We start from the raw sequence: 17448 nt of genomic DNA on the forward strand, positions 1-17448 counted from the left end.
AAGAGCATGCACAGAGTCCAAATTAAAACAATTCCCCATCGTCCAAATTAAACAATTCCCCATCGTAAGTACACATTGATGGCCTAAGACACGAAACGAGCGGTTTGTGTGAGAAAACGAACAGTATTTATATAGTTTTTACCTTTTGTAGACAGCCACGTCCGAGTGATCTGAAGGCGCGGGCACTTCCTATTGTGTGACGTGTGCGAAGACTGGTGCATATATATATATACACTAGATGTCGCCTCGTTCCAATGAACTGCCGTAGCCAAGGCGACCTCTAGTGTATATACGCAGATCACTCGGACGTGGCTGTCTACAAAAGGTAAAAACGATATAAATACTGTTCGTTTTCTCACACAAACCGCTCGTTTCGTGTCTTAGGCCATCAGTGTGTACTTACGATGGGGAATTGTTTAATTTGGATGATGGGGAATTGTTTTAATTTGGACTCTGTGCATGCTCTTTGAGGGGGTGACCATAGACCTGCATGATATGACTGTCAGACAAGAACGGTTTGACCTAAAAATATCAAAAGTGAAACTACTGCGGAAAAAAAGACACCTACATCTTGGATGCCCTTGAGGTAAGCTAAAACATACCAAAATTTTATTTCAAAGTGAACTATCCCTTTAAAGTAAACTGATAATCTAATAGAAAAAGAATGTAATTGCTCACTGCCACTGAACTTGTGCCAGCCAGTATGTCCCCTCAGAAATTAATTAATTAAATATTTAATTAAAGAAATGTCATGTCGGTTTCTGTGGACATGAGTAGATTTTTTACTCTATACTGGGCAAGCAATAACCAAATGAAACATGAATAATAGGGAAAATATTAATATGCTGGTTGAGTATGCTCAATATCTTTCATCAGCTCAGGAGCTTTTGTCTGATATTAAAAAGCCAGTACAGAGATTATGTATAGTCTATATCAGAAAACTGGTAAATTTATTCCATTTTAGAAGTATCACGATTATTACTGCCCATGCTTACAAAAAGCAAACGTAAATAATTAAGCCAGACTTACTTTCAAAATCTCTCTCTCTCTCTCTCTCTCTCTCTCTCTCTCTCTCTCTCTCTCTCTCTCTCTCTCTCTCTCTCTCCTGTTCTAAGTGAATGGGAGGGGCGCATAAATCCTCGGAGTGTATAAGAAGTGCCGTTCTCACAAGAAAGGATTTTACACAGCAACTTAGGACGAACGAAATGAGCTGCCCCAGAGCTGCTACAAAATGCTGGATGGACACCTTCTCCTTGGATGGTTATCATTTACCATTATAGTGCATCTGATCAGCTTGCCTGGACCGAGCACAGCTTACTTCGGGTAGGCAGAAGCTTTAAATGTTTTTTCAAGCTTCAGGTTTTTTAATGAATAGACGAAAGATAGATGTGAAATGATGAATCAAAGATCATAAACAAAAAAGACAGCGCAATCTAGGGGAAAATGTAAACTTCTCTCCACGTAACAACCTGTGGAGTTGCGATTTAGTGTGAGTATTGTTCTCATAACAACGTAATGTTTGCATGAAGTCTCCAGTTAATAACTTATTTATAAATTCATTAAATATGCCCCTATTTACAAATGTATTAAATACTGCATATCAGGACATTTACATTTCTTAGGCTAATTCAGTGACGGGCAGGTACAAGCCGGTCAGGTTCGTCTTTTTTCATAGATGCTTGTAGAGGAATGAAACTAGACACGAGCAGTTCTACACAGCTGTTAACAATAAAGCTACGAAGATCTCTAACCTGGTGGCCAAAACGTCTGTTAAGATCGCAGATAATATTTCTTCATCCAGCATAAACACTCGTTTTGGCACTCATTTTACTCCCTCACTAAGTTTAATTAGCGCAAGTTCAAGAATGTGTGTTGAATTTACAGTTTCCCCAGTTCCCCCTATAAACATTCCCCTAGCATAATTTTAATTGAGGTAATTGTGATACAGTGGGAACGCCTTTGGAATGTATTCCTCAATGACGCGTTCATTTCTGCTTATTGATATTCTTCCATTACGCGCCTTTAGCGGTCACACCAGAACTTCATGTTTCGAGAAACATGTGTTTAACTTTTAATCATCGTCTGTGAGCCATTGTCACTTGCATCAACAAGTTTTAAACCAGGTTTGTAGGGTAAAAGTAGCGAGGTTGACTGCTATTAAACTCTTATACGGACACAAAATGTAGGCTATTATAATGCTGGTGTAAACATAATCCAAAATGTATGGACATACTCCAAGGACAGGTGGGCGTTTAATATTGTCCTGGTGTTTTAACCCAGTCTGGCTGGAACTGTAGTGATGTACTTGGTTTTCACATTCAACAACTTCTCAACAGTTCAAGACATTGTATCATTATTTCTCTTGGCTCCATGGTGAAGAGTGATGGAAGATTATATGTAAAAAGGTGTGCTAAGGAGAGGATATTGTTAGGGCAAATCAAGGGCCAGGGCGGGAGTGGCTCCCTCAGGCCCCATTGAACATTATGAAGCAGTAAACCGGTTTGTTGGGCTGCAGTGGTTGTATATTGGGTCTAAGCCTATTCTACCCCCTCTTAGGAAGTCAATAAATTTAATAAATGCTGGCCTGTGTTAGCATGGGTGGGATAGTACTTCATATAAAGATTTATAGTCTCCATTATTTGATCTGAAAGATTGTTACCAATTGCAATTAGCCTCTTAAGAATATTTCCCCTTGTTTTTTGGCACATTAAATGGAAAAAGATAAACTACAATGTCTGATAATGAGCAGATATGCAGTGTCAAGAGGCTTCGTCTAATAAATGCCTTGATATTTTTAACATTCAATTTGTCATGCTTATGTGAGGCTAAATAGCCATTGTTTAAGAGTATTCACACTTTGCCAGTTTCAGCACTTTTTCTACTTTGACGGAAATTGCTTGTACTTCCATGTTATCAGGTCATGAAAACAAACTATAGGAAACTCATTAGTGATATATTTCGCTATGGCATTATGGGTGTTCTTGCTTATCTCACACAATGAGTGTTAATTTTTGAATGGTGATATGGGTGTCATTTTCCAGATAGCTAAGAACTCCACAGTCAGTGAGATACAGTAAATAAACAAACTTAAGTCTTTTCAACCTTGCCATTCGTGCCAGAGCCAGCATGAAATCGTTATATTTTTTATATGTTGTCACACTTGCTTCTACTAAAGTGCAAATAAATACCTTCCATGAAGCACATGCCGCATCTTCTTGGCACTGATTTACTTAAGTAGAGGGTCAATGTTGCATACCCAATTTCCCCAGTGTGGTGGAGCATATGTGAAATCTAAACACAGTCTCTGTTTGACCTCGGTCTGCGTCTCTGAGGGTTGGGTGGGATTCCTTGCCTAGTTGAGCCGCTGCTGAAATTGTCATCCTGGCCACAAGAATGCAAAGACTTAGTTTTTTACCACCCGTCCCATCTAGCCTGTTGCGGCAGGTGCCCAATGTTTGTTTCTGCTGTATCTCGTTTAACAAAAATCCCAGGGAGACCAGGTTTGGATGGTTGGGGACAAAGTAGTGATAGAACATTGAATGTTCCTGAGAAACAAGGCAATACTAGGGCTGCACAGTTTTTGTCTCGGTTTAGAGCTCACCTCAAACATCCTGAAGTAAGAAAGGGGAAGAGGTTACATGCAGGGAAAACATAAGGAAAATAAGCCCTGAATATCCATGGAATGAGATTCTTTTGTGCCTGGCTTTGACAAGTTTATGCAGATCTCCTGTGGAAGCCAGACTGGGGTACATGTGGGGAACTGCTGTCCCAAATGTGAACCTGAATCAAATTGAGGGAAGATATTTACGACTTTTGTGTGAGATGCTGGTTATTCCCACCTAAATTCTGATTCCAAGTATAAACCGAGGTGTAATCATGATGTACAAAGGGTCTACAATTTTTAAATATGTAGAGCCAAAAACTGATGCATATGATTTTTTTTTATTGGATTTATGACGAATTAATTGTCTTCTGTGTTTGTTTGTTTTTTTGTCATTTAAGGTGCTGTTTACACCTGGTATTAAGATGCGTGTTGGTCTATCGGATCACAATTGGGTGACGCTAAATACAGGTGTGAACAGGGTCTAAAACATTTTGAGCTTGCAGAGGTAGTCGAAAACGCTTATTTTGTCTGTTAGATCGAAAAAGATCTGAAAAAAAACATACATTTGCCCGCCCATAGACCCTCCCCTTGAAGAAATCAGGACAAAAGTGGTTGAAAGTGGACAAAAGAGATGGATTAAAACACCAGGTGTAAACGGCCATATGTCTGCCTCGTCTACTTGTGATCCGATTGACCAAAACACATCTTAATACCAGGTGTAAACAAGCCCTAAAAAAGACTGGTGAAATATACTTAGACCTATTAGCAAGAAACAATTCAATTGAACATCTTTATAAGTTGATAAGGTTAGATTTTCAGACACTTTTCTAGTAGATGATGTTTTTTTGCTTTAAATGCGGCTGCACTTTTGTTACTTACTATACATGTTCCAAAGCCCTGCGTTAAAGATGTTGGCTGCAACAACATGCATGTGCATGTACATTATAACCCTGTAATGAGGGCTCAACAATTTGGTGTCGTTCCGTCCTCCAAAACCCAGACAGAACAATGTCAGAACAGGCCCAAGGCTTCTACAGTCTTTCTATAGGAAATACTGTGCTTCTAGCACTCAGCCTCTGGCCTCTTACATTTCTAGATATGCATCACTCGCCATGTAATTAATTTATTCTGATTTGGTTTAACTAATTAATGAGTCATGATTTGTCAGAACCTGCCCATCAATAGGTGTAGCAGTACTTGCAGTGCCTGATGTTTCCACCAGGGGGTACAATCACTACTGTAAAAGTGCTCAGCTCTTCAGTCATCATCTGCTCCTTTATAAAACCTTAGCACAGTGGGAAATGAGCGGTAAAACAGATATGAGCACCGAGAGCTGTGTGAAGAGTATACAGGGAGAAGGTAAACAGAGCAGCAGTTTTATTCAAAGGTAGTTGTGGTCAGTTTGATCTGTTTGCAATGGCATTTTTTGGCCACAGCTCACAGGAAAGCCCCTATACAGAAGCAGTTTGCTGCATAAGGCTTCAGATTTAATCTCTTGACTAGACTTGTGCTTGGGAATGTTGATGAGAGCTGCTGCCTGTGCTGTGGTGGATCGCCTTTCAGTGCCAGAGAATAGCAGTGTCTGCAACTGAAGATCTTCACGTGACCACTTCCTTCAGTGGCTGTATACATGCACAGACAATTTACTGAATCAAAATTAAAATGCCATTGTTAACATTTCACTTAACAGACACATAATGTAAAGACACAACCCCACCAAAGTGTGTATCATTGCTGGACAGCTTAACATAGTGTAACTTTTGTACTATAAACACACTTAAGATTACCAACATTTCTTTGGCTTTCATGACATTTCAAGTAACCACTTGAAAAACAGAAAATCCGTGTCTCTATATTTCTACCGGTTTGTTTTTCCTCAATGGCTTTCTTGACAAGCTTTGAGAATGGCTTCTCCCGCAGGAGTCATCCCAACCCTGCCTTGATTATATGGTATTATTGCTCTGGGGAATGTCTTTAAATGTGTTTGGCTCACTTGCATCCAAACGGCTCAATATTCTGGTAGCATGGATCCAACCACAGCTTGGAGGTCTGCCTCAATTTTTTAAGAGAGGGCGGGTCCGTTCCTACCATCAGCTGTGTGCTTTGTAGATATGTAGGCTGTTGTTGGAAATGCTGTGATGGGCATCGCAGACAGCAGCACAGACAGGCAAAACCGGAAAGCCAATATGGAATCTGAATAGCTTTTGGTGGTCACGGATTGATGAAATGACGTTAATTAGTGGCACTACCATGTCATGGGTTTTCCGTCTCCAACCACAGACTGTTTTCCTCCACAGAGGGCTTTGGGTGGACTGTGGGCCAAAATGATCAGTGACTACAGCCAAGATTAGATGACTAAAAAAACCATAAGATGACTGTAAAAACCCTGAGCTATGAACCATACATGCACATTTATTGCATGGACTGGGTGTTGCTCTCAAAACAGTAGGCAAGTCAAACCCAGAATTTACCTTGATGGAGTTCATGCTTTTGCGGTTTCATTGTGCTTGCATCATTTTCTGGTGCATATGATACACACTTTATTGCGTGTAATACCCACGCACCCCACACCACTAATCCTACCCAAAAAGTATAATATGAACGTAGCCTAATCCTACCCAAGGGCTTTAGTGCATATCATATAAAGTCATTTTCGTGTATAAATTGCACGATAAACACAATGCGTGCTATAGAGAGATCTATAGAAATGAGATCTAATGAGAACAGGTTGAGTATATCATCATTGAACTGACTTGCATTTACTAACCTTTATCCATACTCCATTTGTGTCAGTAAATACCTGGGTTCACTAATGTCTCTGTCTCCAAGCCAGGTATATTCCTGACAAGATGTTTTTGGCTAATTAGGGGTCCAAGCACCAATTGTGCCAGAACCCTATTGTATTTGTACTGATACTCTTCTTAATTTTATTAGGGGCCAAGCACCGAAGGTTCATAGTCACCTATTTAATCTTCTAGGGGCGGTTTCCCGGACAGGGTTTAAATTAAGCCAGGAGTAGGCCTTAATCTAGAATAGTTAATCGTGTCTTAAAAAATGGCTTTCTGTAACACAGATTAAGTACAGATTAGTTACACCTGGACTATGGAGTCCTGAACTAAAATAAACCAGATTAATTTAAAACCAACTGTGCTAATCTGAATTAGCATGATAGAGGTTGCCTATAAAACATGGAATGAACCAAGAAAAGTTTATGGAACTGAGAAGCAAATCCAAGGAAACAATGGAATCAGAAAAAGACTGCAATCAAAATAAAAATTACTAAACAAGAGCAAATTATTTTTAAGCAAGCTAAATAAACTGCACACACCAGCTATGGAATAAAAGAAAAGAAATGCTGGAAGTCTGTTTGTAATTAATATATATATATATATATATATATATATATATATATATATATATATATATATATATATATATATATATATATATATATATATATATATTACAAACAGACTTCCAGCATTTCTTTTCTTTATATATTATATAATATATAATATATATATTATATACACATACAATATACACATTATATACACTTATATATATATATATATACACACACACACTACCGTTCAAAAGCTTGGGGTCAGTAAGATTTTAATGTTTTTAAAAGAAATATCTTCTGCTCACCAAGGCTGCATTTATTTGATAAACAATAAAAAAACAGTAATATTGTGAAATATTATGAAAATTTAAAATGACTGTTTTCTATTTTAATATATTTTAAACTGTCATTTATTCCTGTGATCAAAGCTGAATTTTCAGCATCATTACTCCAGTCTTCAGTGTCACATGATCCTTCAGAAATCATTCTAATATGATGATTTGATGATCAAGAAACATTCATTATTATTATCAATGTTGAAAACAGTTGTGTACAAATTTTTTTCAAAATTCTTTGATGGATAGAAAGTTCAAAAGAACAACATTTATCTGAAATCTAAAGCTTCTGTAACATTAAACACTATACCCTTCAAAAGGATATATATATATATATATATATATATATATATATATATATATATATATATATATATATATATATATATATATAATTACACTACACTATAAAGTTCTGTCAACTTTATATTCACATAGAAAACAGATGATTTACATTGGAATAATATTTCACAATATTACTGTTTTTGTTTGTTTTTTAATCAAATAAATGCAGCCTTGGTGAGCAGAAGATACTTCTTTTAAAAACATTAAAAATCTTACTGACCCCAAACTTTTGAACGGTAGTGTGTGTGTGTGTGTGTGTGTGTGTGTGTGTGTGTGTGTGTGTGTGTGTGTGTGTCCAAGTAATACATGTGTCCACTTTGAAATACAATGTTAATCTGAAGTTAAACCTGCCTCCTGGTAGGTTTAATTTAAGCCTCGATTTAGTCCTGGAGTAACTCTAGTCTTCCTCCAGGAAATCAGCTTATTAAACTATGGACTAAACTAAATCTAGGCCTTGACCGAGAAAGCAGATTTCTGTTAATCTGGTTTAAAGGGCAATTTTAGTCTAGGATTAGGCTTAATCTCTGTTCGGGAAACCGCCCCTTAGTGTTCCTCTTCTTCTTCTTATTATTCCACTCTTGAAGTCTATGGCTATGACAATGAAATTTTAAAAAGCAAACATAAGTTCACAACACAACGAAAAGAAGCCACAACACAATGGAATCAATCCACAACACAACGGAAATGCTCCCGACCAGGGCTCTTGGAGCGTGGTAAAGTTAGTTTTCCTTGCCACTGTTCTATAGAGTTGGCAGTCTTACAAAGATATCAACACCAAGATTAGTTTTAACAGTATGTAACCATTGTATATCGCCATGATTATTTATACCTGAGAATGCTTTGATGTGCTACCACAATGAATGATGCCTAAGGGAACGTCTCCTAATTCCACCAAGTGGTTAAAATGTATAATTTGTATTAATTAAAATGCCGCTGCAAAATTCCTCAAAGGACAACGTAAATTTGAAGTTTAAACTAAGCTTTAAACTAAGCGTGGTACTGATATCTTTGTTAGACTGCTGACTCTATAGAACAGTGGTAAGGAAAACTAACTTTACTGCGCTCTGAGAGCCCTCCAGTGGTCTGGAGAATTTCCGTTGTGTTTTGGCTTGATTCTGTTATGTTGTGACCTTATGTTTGCTTTTTAAATTTTGTTGTGTTGTGCTCTACTGGGCCACCGTATATGACAGCCCATAGAACCATATGGTAAAAAGTTGTGAAATTTGGCACACAGTGGAGTCTGAACAATAAACACAGCAAATTTGGACTCTACCTTAATCAAGCACCACCAACTGTCCAAATTTGCACTAATGTTTATGTTAAAACCTAATGTTAGGTTAATAATGACCCACAAGGGCTTCAAACTAAATTATATATTTTTTTGCTGATTCCTCTTGGATCAAGATGATTGCACCCTATGACGTTATGAATTTTTTTCCACCATTTTGAATTTTCTGAAAAACCTACATTTTCAAACTCCTCCTAGACCGTGGCTCTGACTTTCACAAAATTGAACCAGATAATCTTTAGAACATGCCAACAAAAAGTTATGGGTTTCAAGTTAGTCAAACCATTCTTGAATGCCAAAATGAGCATGAGGTTACCTGAGGATTACCTAAGGATACCTGCTAGTGGTCAGGAGATATGAAAAATGCCTTTTTTTCACAACTTCAAAATCGGTCTCTTTAGATTTGGCACAACATGCCAAGTCAAATGATACCAAATTGTGGGTGTCGGCCATTTTTAATTTTGTCGTAAAATGCTGTATTTTATGAAAGCATTAGTGTATCATTACAAAACTTGGTGTGTGTCATTTGCACCACGCCTTTAAGGTAGTGAAAAAGTTGAGACAGCGCCATTTTGTGGTCAAATTATAATGAAATTTCAAAAATGCTAATAGCTTTCAATTACTTTGGTCTAGTTTAATGAAACTAGTGTTGATTGATCCATTGAGTCATACTGAGAACAATGATACCAATTACGTCACATTTGGTTGAAATTGCTGTCTGCCATTTTGAATTAATTTGAAAACCTACTTTTCAAACTCCTCTTAGTCAGTTGTTCTGATTTTCACCAACGTTGACTCATATCATCTTCAGACCATGCCTTAAAGTTATTTGAAACTTCTTGATGGACCATTCTTGAATAATGCATCAACAAAATTGTTGGCATGATGCCAAACTGAGGCACTGTCCACACGAACAGCCTATTTTATGCGGTTTGGCTGTTCGTTCACATGCTCACCTCACACTGATCACTCAACATCAATTTGGAAATAGCGCCACCTATTGGTCAAAAGTAATAAGCAATTAGTATCAAAATAGTGATTGTATTTGAGATTTTTTTTCAGCCATTTTGCCTAATATAATCTAAAAATGTCTTTACTCATTATTGCAGTTGAGTCTATGGCAGCCCATAGAACCATGTGCAGGCTTGTCTCAACAGCAAGCACTCCTGTGCACGAAGCATAGTAGAGCATACTGAAAACACACTGGTGCTCCACTGGTGAGCCATGCCTTTGTGCCTGAGGTTGTTGTGTGCTGCGCTGTGCTTCACAATCCCACTTTTCTCAATGGGGACAACGTTGAGCCAGAGGATGATGAAGACCATGATGATGGCCCCCCTGAACCCCACAACCTTGAAGCAAGAGTGGAAGAACATGTGCGGGACAATCTGGCTGCCGCTGTGTCTGCTCTAAACATTTGTGTGCCTGCTCTACCTGTAAAATATTTAAATGTTTTAAAATTCATGTCAGCATTCTGTTTCTTGACATATTTTATTTCATATTTTTACAATTAACATGCTAATTTTTGTTGTGGTTTTATCACATGTGTGGTGTAGTGGGCTAAACCACTGAACTGATTAGCAGAAGGTTGCTGGTTCGTTCTCCACAGCCGCCACCACCAGTGTGTCCTTGAGCAAGGCACTTTACTCTTGGTTGCTCCAGTGGGATATTCCCTGTAATAAGTGCGCTGTACTGTAAGTCGCTTTGGATAAAAGGATCTGCCAAATGCATTAATGTAAATGTGATTTTTGTAATTCACACAAACGCTCAATAAAGCTGATTATTTCTTAAAGTTTATTTCTTCAAGGTACTACTATCAAATAAATGCATATATACATTTCATACAATTTCTATTTGGGGGACTTAAAGGTTTAGTTCACCCAAACATATAAATTCAGTCATTATTTACTCACCTTGTTGAGTTGTTCAATCTTTTTTCTTTTTCTGAACACAAAAGTTGATTTTGGTCAAGTGTGTCCCGCTGGTTTCTGTTCATTCAATATTAGTCAATGGAGCCTGACTTCCAGAAGCTTCATGACAATTTTGATGATGCTTTTGAAGCTTCTGAAAGTCAGGCTCCATTGTATGAACAGAAACCAGCAGAACAAACTTGACCAAAATCTTTTGGTCTTTTTCTAGAAGCTCTCGCTAGCTCTGGGCTCACTGAGGATGAAGAGACCACAACATCCGGGCCAGATGAGTTTAGGTCAATCAGTTCGTAGCTCTGCTTCAACTGTTCATCCGACCATCCGATTACTGGGCGGGAGAGGTTTATTGCCTCTTGTTTCCCCCTGTACACTGCACGGCAAATGACGCACAACAAAACTGAAAATCGGCCTGGCTCAAAAAAGAGTCGCATGAGTCAGAATTCGGCTCAAAATCGAACGAAAATTGCACAGTGTATGCCCAGCCTTAGTGCAGAGGTGCCAAATCCTGTTCCTGGAGATGTACCTACCTGCAGAGTTTCAATTCAACTCTTTCAAATCAGTGCAGCATAACGATTTGAATGATCCTCATCATGCCTTTCGGCCTCATGCTGCTTGCAGCTATATATACACGAAGGTGCCAAACTTATTATTTTTCTGCTGTATAAAGCTCTGGCCAGCCAAAACCATTCATCCGAGAAACACCTAATTTGGCAGGATGGTCTCAAATGCACCCCACTTCTCAGGTGTACACACACCTGACCATAGGTGGCGCTATAATAAGTACTTTTACGTTGCTGCTTGTATCTCTGCAAATATACTGGCTAGAATCAAAATTATTTTTCCTCTGATGAACAAGGTTGAACAAGTTGAACAAAATGTGTATATCTCTGTTATTATTATTATTTTTTTGTTGCCATGGATACAATTATTATAAATAACATTTTCAGTATACTGATTATATTGTTTTCATTAACTTACTACAAGTCTAGTGATGCACCGATTCCGAATGTGATAATAGGAAATTAAAGTAGCAGAGATTGTTTTGGCTTTACAGCAGCTCTAGAATAAAGTTATTGTCCAGCTAAAGTTAGTTTTGATTGATTCACTTTCTGTTGCAAAGATCATTAGTTATTAACTTAGGGGGCGCTTACACGACACCATTCTAACAGAAAATCATAATACAGATTTGTCACTTCCGTGTATCCATGCGAACTGGAATCATTTTGACAACGTTTTATCTGTATAGAGGTAAAGGGAAGGAAGCCTTCACAGGGGAGAGACTAGTTGACACTTCAAGACTGCGTTGTCATCGTTCTACACGGATGCCGTGTGTTGTTCACACAACTTCATGAATGAACTCCGTGATATTATTCTGAAGCTTCTGTTCTTCAAATCGCTAAACTCTGTCAACACAACTCGCTGCGCAGTCTCTGCTCCATATCTTCATCCAGACGGCATGAAGAACGCAACGCACCATAGGCAAACCTGGTCTTGTGCCGAATTTTGACTGCCTGCCAAATTATTACCCCCCTCGTTGAAGTCGCTACTTGATTGGCTAATCCTAACCCCTCCCCCACAAATAATCCTAAACCTACCAATACTAGGGGGGTAATAATTTGGCGGGGGTCAGAATTCGGCACAGCACCGGCATTGTGTTCATCACGGCACCAAATAATATCCAGTACGTCCATAAAAAGATTATTTTGAATTTGATGCGCATATATTAAATCAATAGCCGGTAACATGCATACTGTATGCAAATCTGAGTGTGGTAAAACCATACTTATTAGCGAATAATCAAAATAATGAAAATTGCATGTAAACTGGAGTAAAGAGTTCTTATTGTGTCTTGTAAACATCTTACTGCGATTAAGGCCGTACACTGATCGCATTATTGGTGCACATGTAGTGAGTGCGTTTACATGCACATTCTTAACCCAATTATGCTTAATAAGCTGACAATGCACGTGATCATGTAAACGCGTTAACCTGTTTTCCTTTATCGGAGTAAGATCATCAATGGCTTAAGCAGAAACCGATCGTCACAGCTAGATTTTTGCCCTTTAAGCTGATTTCTGTTGCTTATTGAAGTGGACATGTGTGATATGTGACAAAAATGCATCCTTAGTGTGGATTTAAGCACATCCAGACAGTGAGGGTTTTTCAGCAATGGAGGAGGAAATATATCGCAAACTCAGACTCTTTCTTGATACAAAAAATTATAAGTGTTCTCATCTCGTGCAGCAGCAAAAGAAGTGGTACAGTCAAAATGCTGCATCTATAACTGCATGAGAGGATAATAAATTAGCCGTAAATTTCCCGCTGACATGTTGCAGTCTTCTTTGCTTTTTAATGCTTTATTTACCATCACAACCGACACAATGAAATACTCGGGAGTCAGATACGTAAATTATTTAGTTTTGACATCCCTACTGGGAAACAACAGGATTTATTAATAAAGTCTTGTAAACATGGTTAACTTGCATTGTCGGTTTATTGGTTTTCATGTAAACCCAGACAACAGGTTATTTCAATAAGCTGATTTTTGTGAGTTATCAGCGTACTGGTGTGCATGTAAACATGCTCAGTATTATTTGTCTATTTTAATATAGTACATAGCATAATGCTTCCATAAAGAGATACTTATAGACTTTATTTTATTTGAAAAGAGACATGGACTTTGTATAACTGTAACATCTACACAAGCCATTTGTGCTTGGACCCAGATTATTTTAATTATAGTTTCGGTAACAAAACATTTAAGCAATACAACTGGTTCCTTTATAGGCATCAGTTGTGAAAAAGTGTCACAGTGTCTGGTGGTTCCCTGGGTTATACACTAGAGGTCCTCAGTTTTCACGGTGTCTATGCATTCTCACTACAATTCCCATGATCCTGTCTGTCACTAATTGTTCATTGCTTTACAGCTGTTTCTCGTCACCTTGTTAGCACTTGTGTATAAATACCCTGTCTGTTTTAGTGTTTGTCACGGAGTCCTTGTATATTGTCCCCACACTTCCGTTGTTAGTTCAAGCCTGTTTCTTGTGTTTATCTTTTATGTTTTTGGATTGCCTTTTGGATTATTGACCTCTGCCTGGGCTGGTTGTGAGTACGGATTACCCTTTAATAAAACACTGCTTTTGGATCTTACCTTTCCGTGTGTGTGATCGTGACAGAAGGACGCCGTCACACTGCATAGATCCAGCAGTATGGGTCTTCATATCCTTCCCCCAACCACTAAGCAGGAGAGGACGGCACGTTTCATCAATTTAACAAACCTACGCCAGCGGGGCCAGACGGTGAGTTGTCTAGCGCAGACTTTTTGGACTCTCTCGAGAGGCATGAGGTATAACGAGGCAGCATTGAAAGATATTTTTAATAGCTGCCTTGATGATCCTTTGCCTCAGTGGGAGATGAACGGACTTGAGATTTTGGATTTCTGGGGATTCACTAAGTATTTACACCATCGGAGCCAATGGGATACACCAGCTACGCCCATCTCTCCGGACAAGATGGCCACCATACCCTTGCAGGAGACTGTAACACTTCCTGAAGCGGTCGAGGACGCTGCAGCATCCCCAGAGGTGGTAAATCCGATGCCACCATCTTGCCACCATCTTGCCATCGTAGGCGAAGGAGGAGGGGGAAGCAGGCGTCCACCGTCCCTCAAGACATGGAGGCTGTCACATCTGCCGATCTTGAGACTGTTCACGTCACATCTGTCGAGCCTGTGTCTTCGGACAAGATGGCCACCGCCGAGCCTGTGTCTCTGGACAAGATGGTCACCGCCGAGCCTGTGTATCCAGACAAGATGGCCGTCGTCGAGCCCGTGTCTTCGGACAAGATGGCCGCCGCCGAGCCGGATCCGGTGTCTTCAGACAAGATGGTCGCCGCCGAGCCTGTTCACGTCATGTCTGTCGAGCCTGTGTCTTCGGACAAGATGGCCACCACCGAACCTGTGTCTCCGGACAAGATGGCCACCGCCGAGCCTGTGTCTCCAGACAAGATGGCCGTCGTCGAGCCTGTGTCTTCGGACAAGAAGGCCGCTGAGCCGGTGGCGTTTGTTTCTGAACCTGAGCCGGTGGCATCTGTTCCTGAACCTGAACCTGAGCCGGTGGCATCTGTTCCTGTTCCTGACCCTGAGCCGGTGACGTCTGTTCCTGTTCCTGACCCTGAGCCGGTGGCGTCTGTTCCTGACCCTGAGCCGGTGGCGTCTGTTCCTGACCCTGAGCCGGTGGCGTCTGTTCCTGACCCTGAGCCGGTGGCGTCTGTTCCAGTTCCTGAGCCGGTGGTGTCTGTTCCAGTTCCTGAGCCGGTGGTGTCTGTTCCAGTTCCTGAGCCGGTGGTGTCTGTTCCAGTTCCTGAGCCGGTGGTGTCTGTTCCAGTTCCTGAGCCGGTGGTGTCTGTTCCAGTTCCTGAGCCGGTGGTGTCTGTTCCTGTTCCTGAGCCGGTGTCTGTTCCTGCGCCCTGGCCGCCCGAGGGGTCGTCTCCGCCCTGGCCGCCCGAGGGGTCGTCTCCGCCCTGGCCGCCCGAGGGGTCGTCTCCGCCCTGGCCGCCCGAGGGGTCGTCTCCGCCCTGGCCGCCCGAGGGGTCGTCTCCGCCCTGGCCGCCCGAGGGGTCGTCTCCGCCCTGGCCGCCCGAGGGGAGGGCTCCGCCCTGGCCGCCCGAGGGGAGGGCTCCGCCCTGGCCGCCCGAGGGGAGGGCTCCGCCCTGGCCGCCCGAGGGGAGGGCTCCGCCCTGGCCACCTGAAGGGTCGTCTCCGCCCAGACCGCCCGATGAACTGTCATCCCCTGTGTCCATTCCCTCCCATGGTCCTGGCCCTCCGTCCCTCCCCCTTATTCCCCACAGTTCCACCTCCCTCCTGTACTTTTGTCGAGTTTTTTCTGTCGTGGAGCGTCTGGTAGCCGCTCCGTAAGGGGGAGGTTATGTCACAGTGTCTGGTGGTTCCCTGGGTTATACACTAGAGGTCCTCAGTTTTCACGGTGTCTATGCATTCTCACTACAATTCCCATGATCCTGTCTGTCACTAATTGTTCATTGCTTTACAGCTGTTTCTCGTCAACTTGTTAGCACTTGTGTATATATACCCTGTCTGTTTTAGTGTTTGTCATGGAGTCCTTGTATATTGTCCCCACACTTCTGGTGATAGTTCAAGCCTGTTTCTTGTGTTTATCTTTTATGTTTTTGGATTGCCTTTTGGATTATTGACCTCTGCCTGGGTTGGTTGTGAGTACGGATTACCCTTTAATAAAACACTGCTTTTGGATCTTACCTTTCTGTGTGTGTGAGATCGTGACAAAAAGGAAAGATATAAATAAATGCATTTTGGTCTTTGGTTCCTCTAGGAACAAGCTGCAGTATGTGTAGATGTAATACTTTTACAAGAGTCTCTAATATGTAGGAAAAGCTATAATTTATGTCAGCAGCAAATATAACTAACTAATTTAGGTGGTATTTTAAGATTAATTGGTTTTGTAAAAGGCATTTTGGTCTTCTATTTGAAATGAAGATGATCAGTGTACCCATAGAATCAGTGTCATGGATGCGGTGTCATTATGTTGTCTTGCATCTTACAATAAAACCATAAATGCTATGTTACGGACCCCCACAGTCAAAGCATGTTAGGATTCCAATCTTCTCAAGTCCATTTTTATGCCTTCATGGTCAGGACAAACACATCATTAAGGTCTGTTTGCATGCTTTTAGAAAAGGCTTTTAGTGGAAACCCAAATGAGAGAGTGGAGCAGCTCTCGTACCTGTCACTGGGTGCTGGTGTTCTCAGTGCCATGGTGTGAGGTCGATAGGTAGTCATGTGGAGCTCTGTGGCGCACCCATGCTGTGCCAGTCACACAGTCACCATCGCTGAGCAGCTGACCTGTGTCGAGCCCCGCGATTAAACCTCTTACTAATGCTAACCACACGCACGCTACTGTATGCACCAACTTACTGTGTGTGTCCTACTCTACCACCCTTACATTTATAGTTATTTTCTAAGAAATTGTGGCTTGGAAATATTGTTTCTCATTGACATAAGTGAGATTACTTGTGGAGTCTGAACTGCTTCTCAAGTTAGTCTCCATATAAAACAGTTCACAACAATGTGAAAAACTATGCCTAAATTTGTAGTTACCATATTTTCCGGTATTATAAATGTCAACAATACCATATTATAAATGTCAGTGAATTCAATTTGAGTCAAGTAATTTCTCATCAAATTCGTCCAAGACCAAATCATCTCAGCAATGCTGTCCACAATTATATTACTAGTGCTTGCCAAAGGAAAGCATCACTATTAATATTCCTCAAACTTGGGCCCATCCTTTCTCCAATCCACTTTGTCCTGGTTGTGGGGATGCTGGAGCCTATCCCAACGTCTCAAGCCACAGATGGACCTTTCTAATAGACTAGAATTTCATTGAAACATGGGGGTGGGCTCTTTTGACTGCAGACAGTGAGCAACTACCAGAAACCAGCCAGAGCACCTGGCAACCACTGAGCTTTGAACTAAAACAAACACCATGTGCATTTTCTTCAGAAAATGTAAAAATCCAGCTATTCTTGTGCACCTCAATTAATTTGTGTATTTCAAACAAAGTTTTAGAGAA

At 40.6% G+C, this 17448-nt stretch overlaps 1 protein-coding gene across 2 annotated transcripts in view; it reads left to right on the forward strand.

Moving 5' to 3' along the window:
• Positions 1–1178: 1178 nt before the first annotated feature.
• Positions 1179–17448, forward strand: part of wnt9a (wingless-type MMTV integration site family, member 9A) — a 65760-nt gene continuing 49490 nt past the window's right edge. For both annotated transcript variants that reach the window (XM_079875254.1, XM_079875255.1), the window contains exon 1: positions 1179–1323. In XM_079875254.1, coding sequence (XP_079731380.1) covers positions 1232–1323 — 92 coding nt within the window. In that variant the 5' untranslated portion in view covers positions 1179–1231. The remainder of the gene's footprint in view (positions 1324–17448) is intronic.

The sequence above is a fragment of the Squalius cephalus genome, assembly GCF_949319135.1.
Source record: "Squalius cephalus genome assembly, chromosome: 7".
Taxonomy (NCBI): Eukaryota; Metazoa; Chordata; class Actinopteri; order Cypriniformes; family Leuciscidae; genus Squalius; species Squalius cephalus.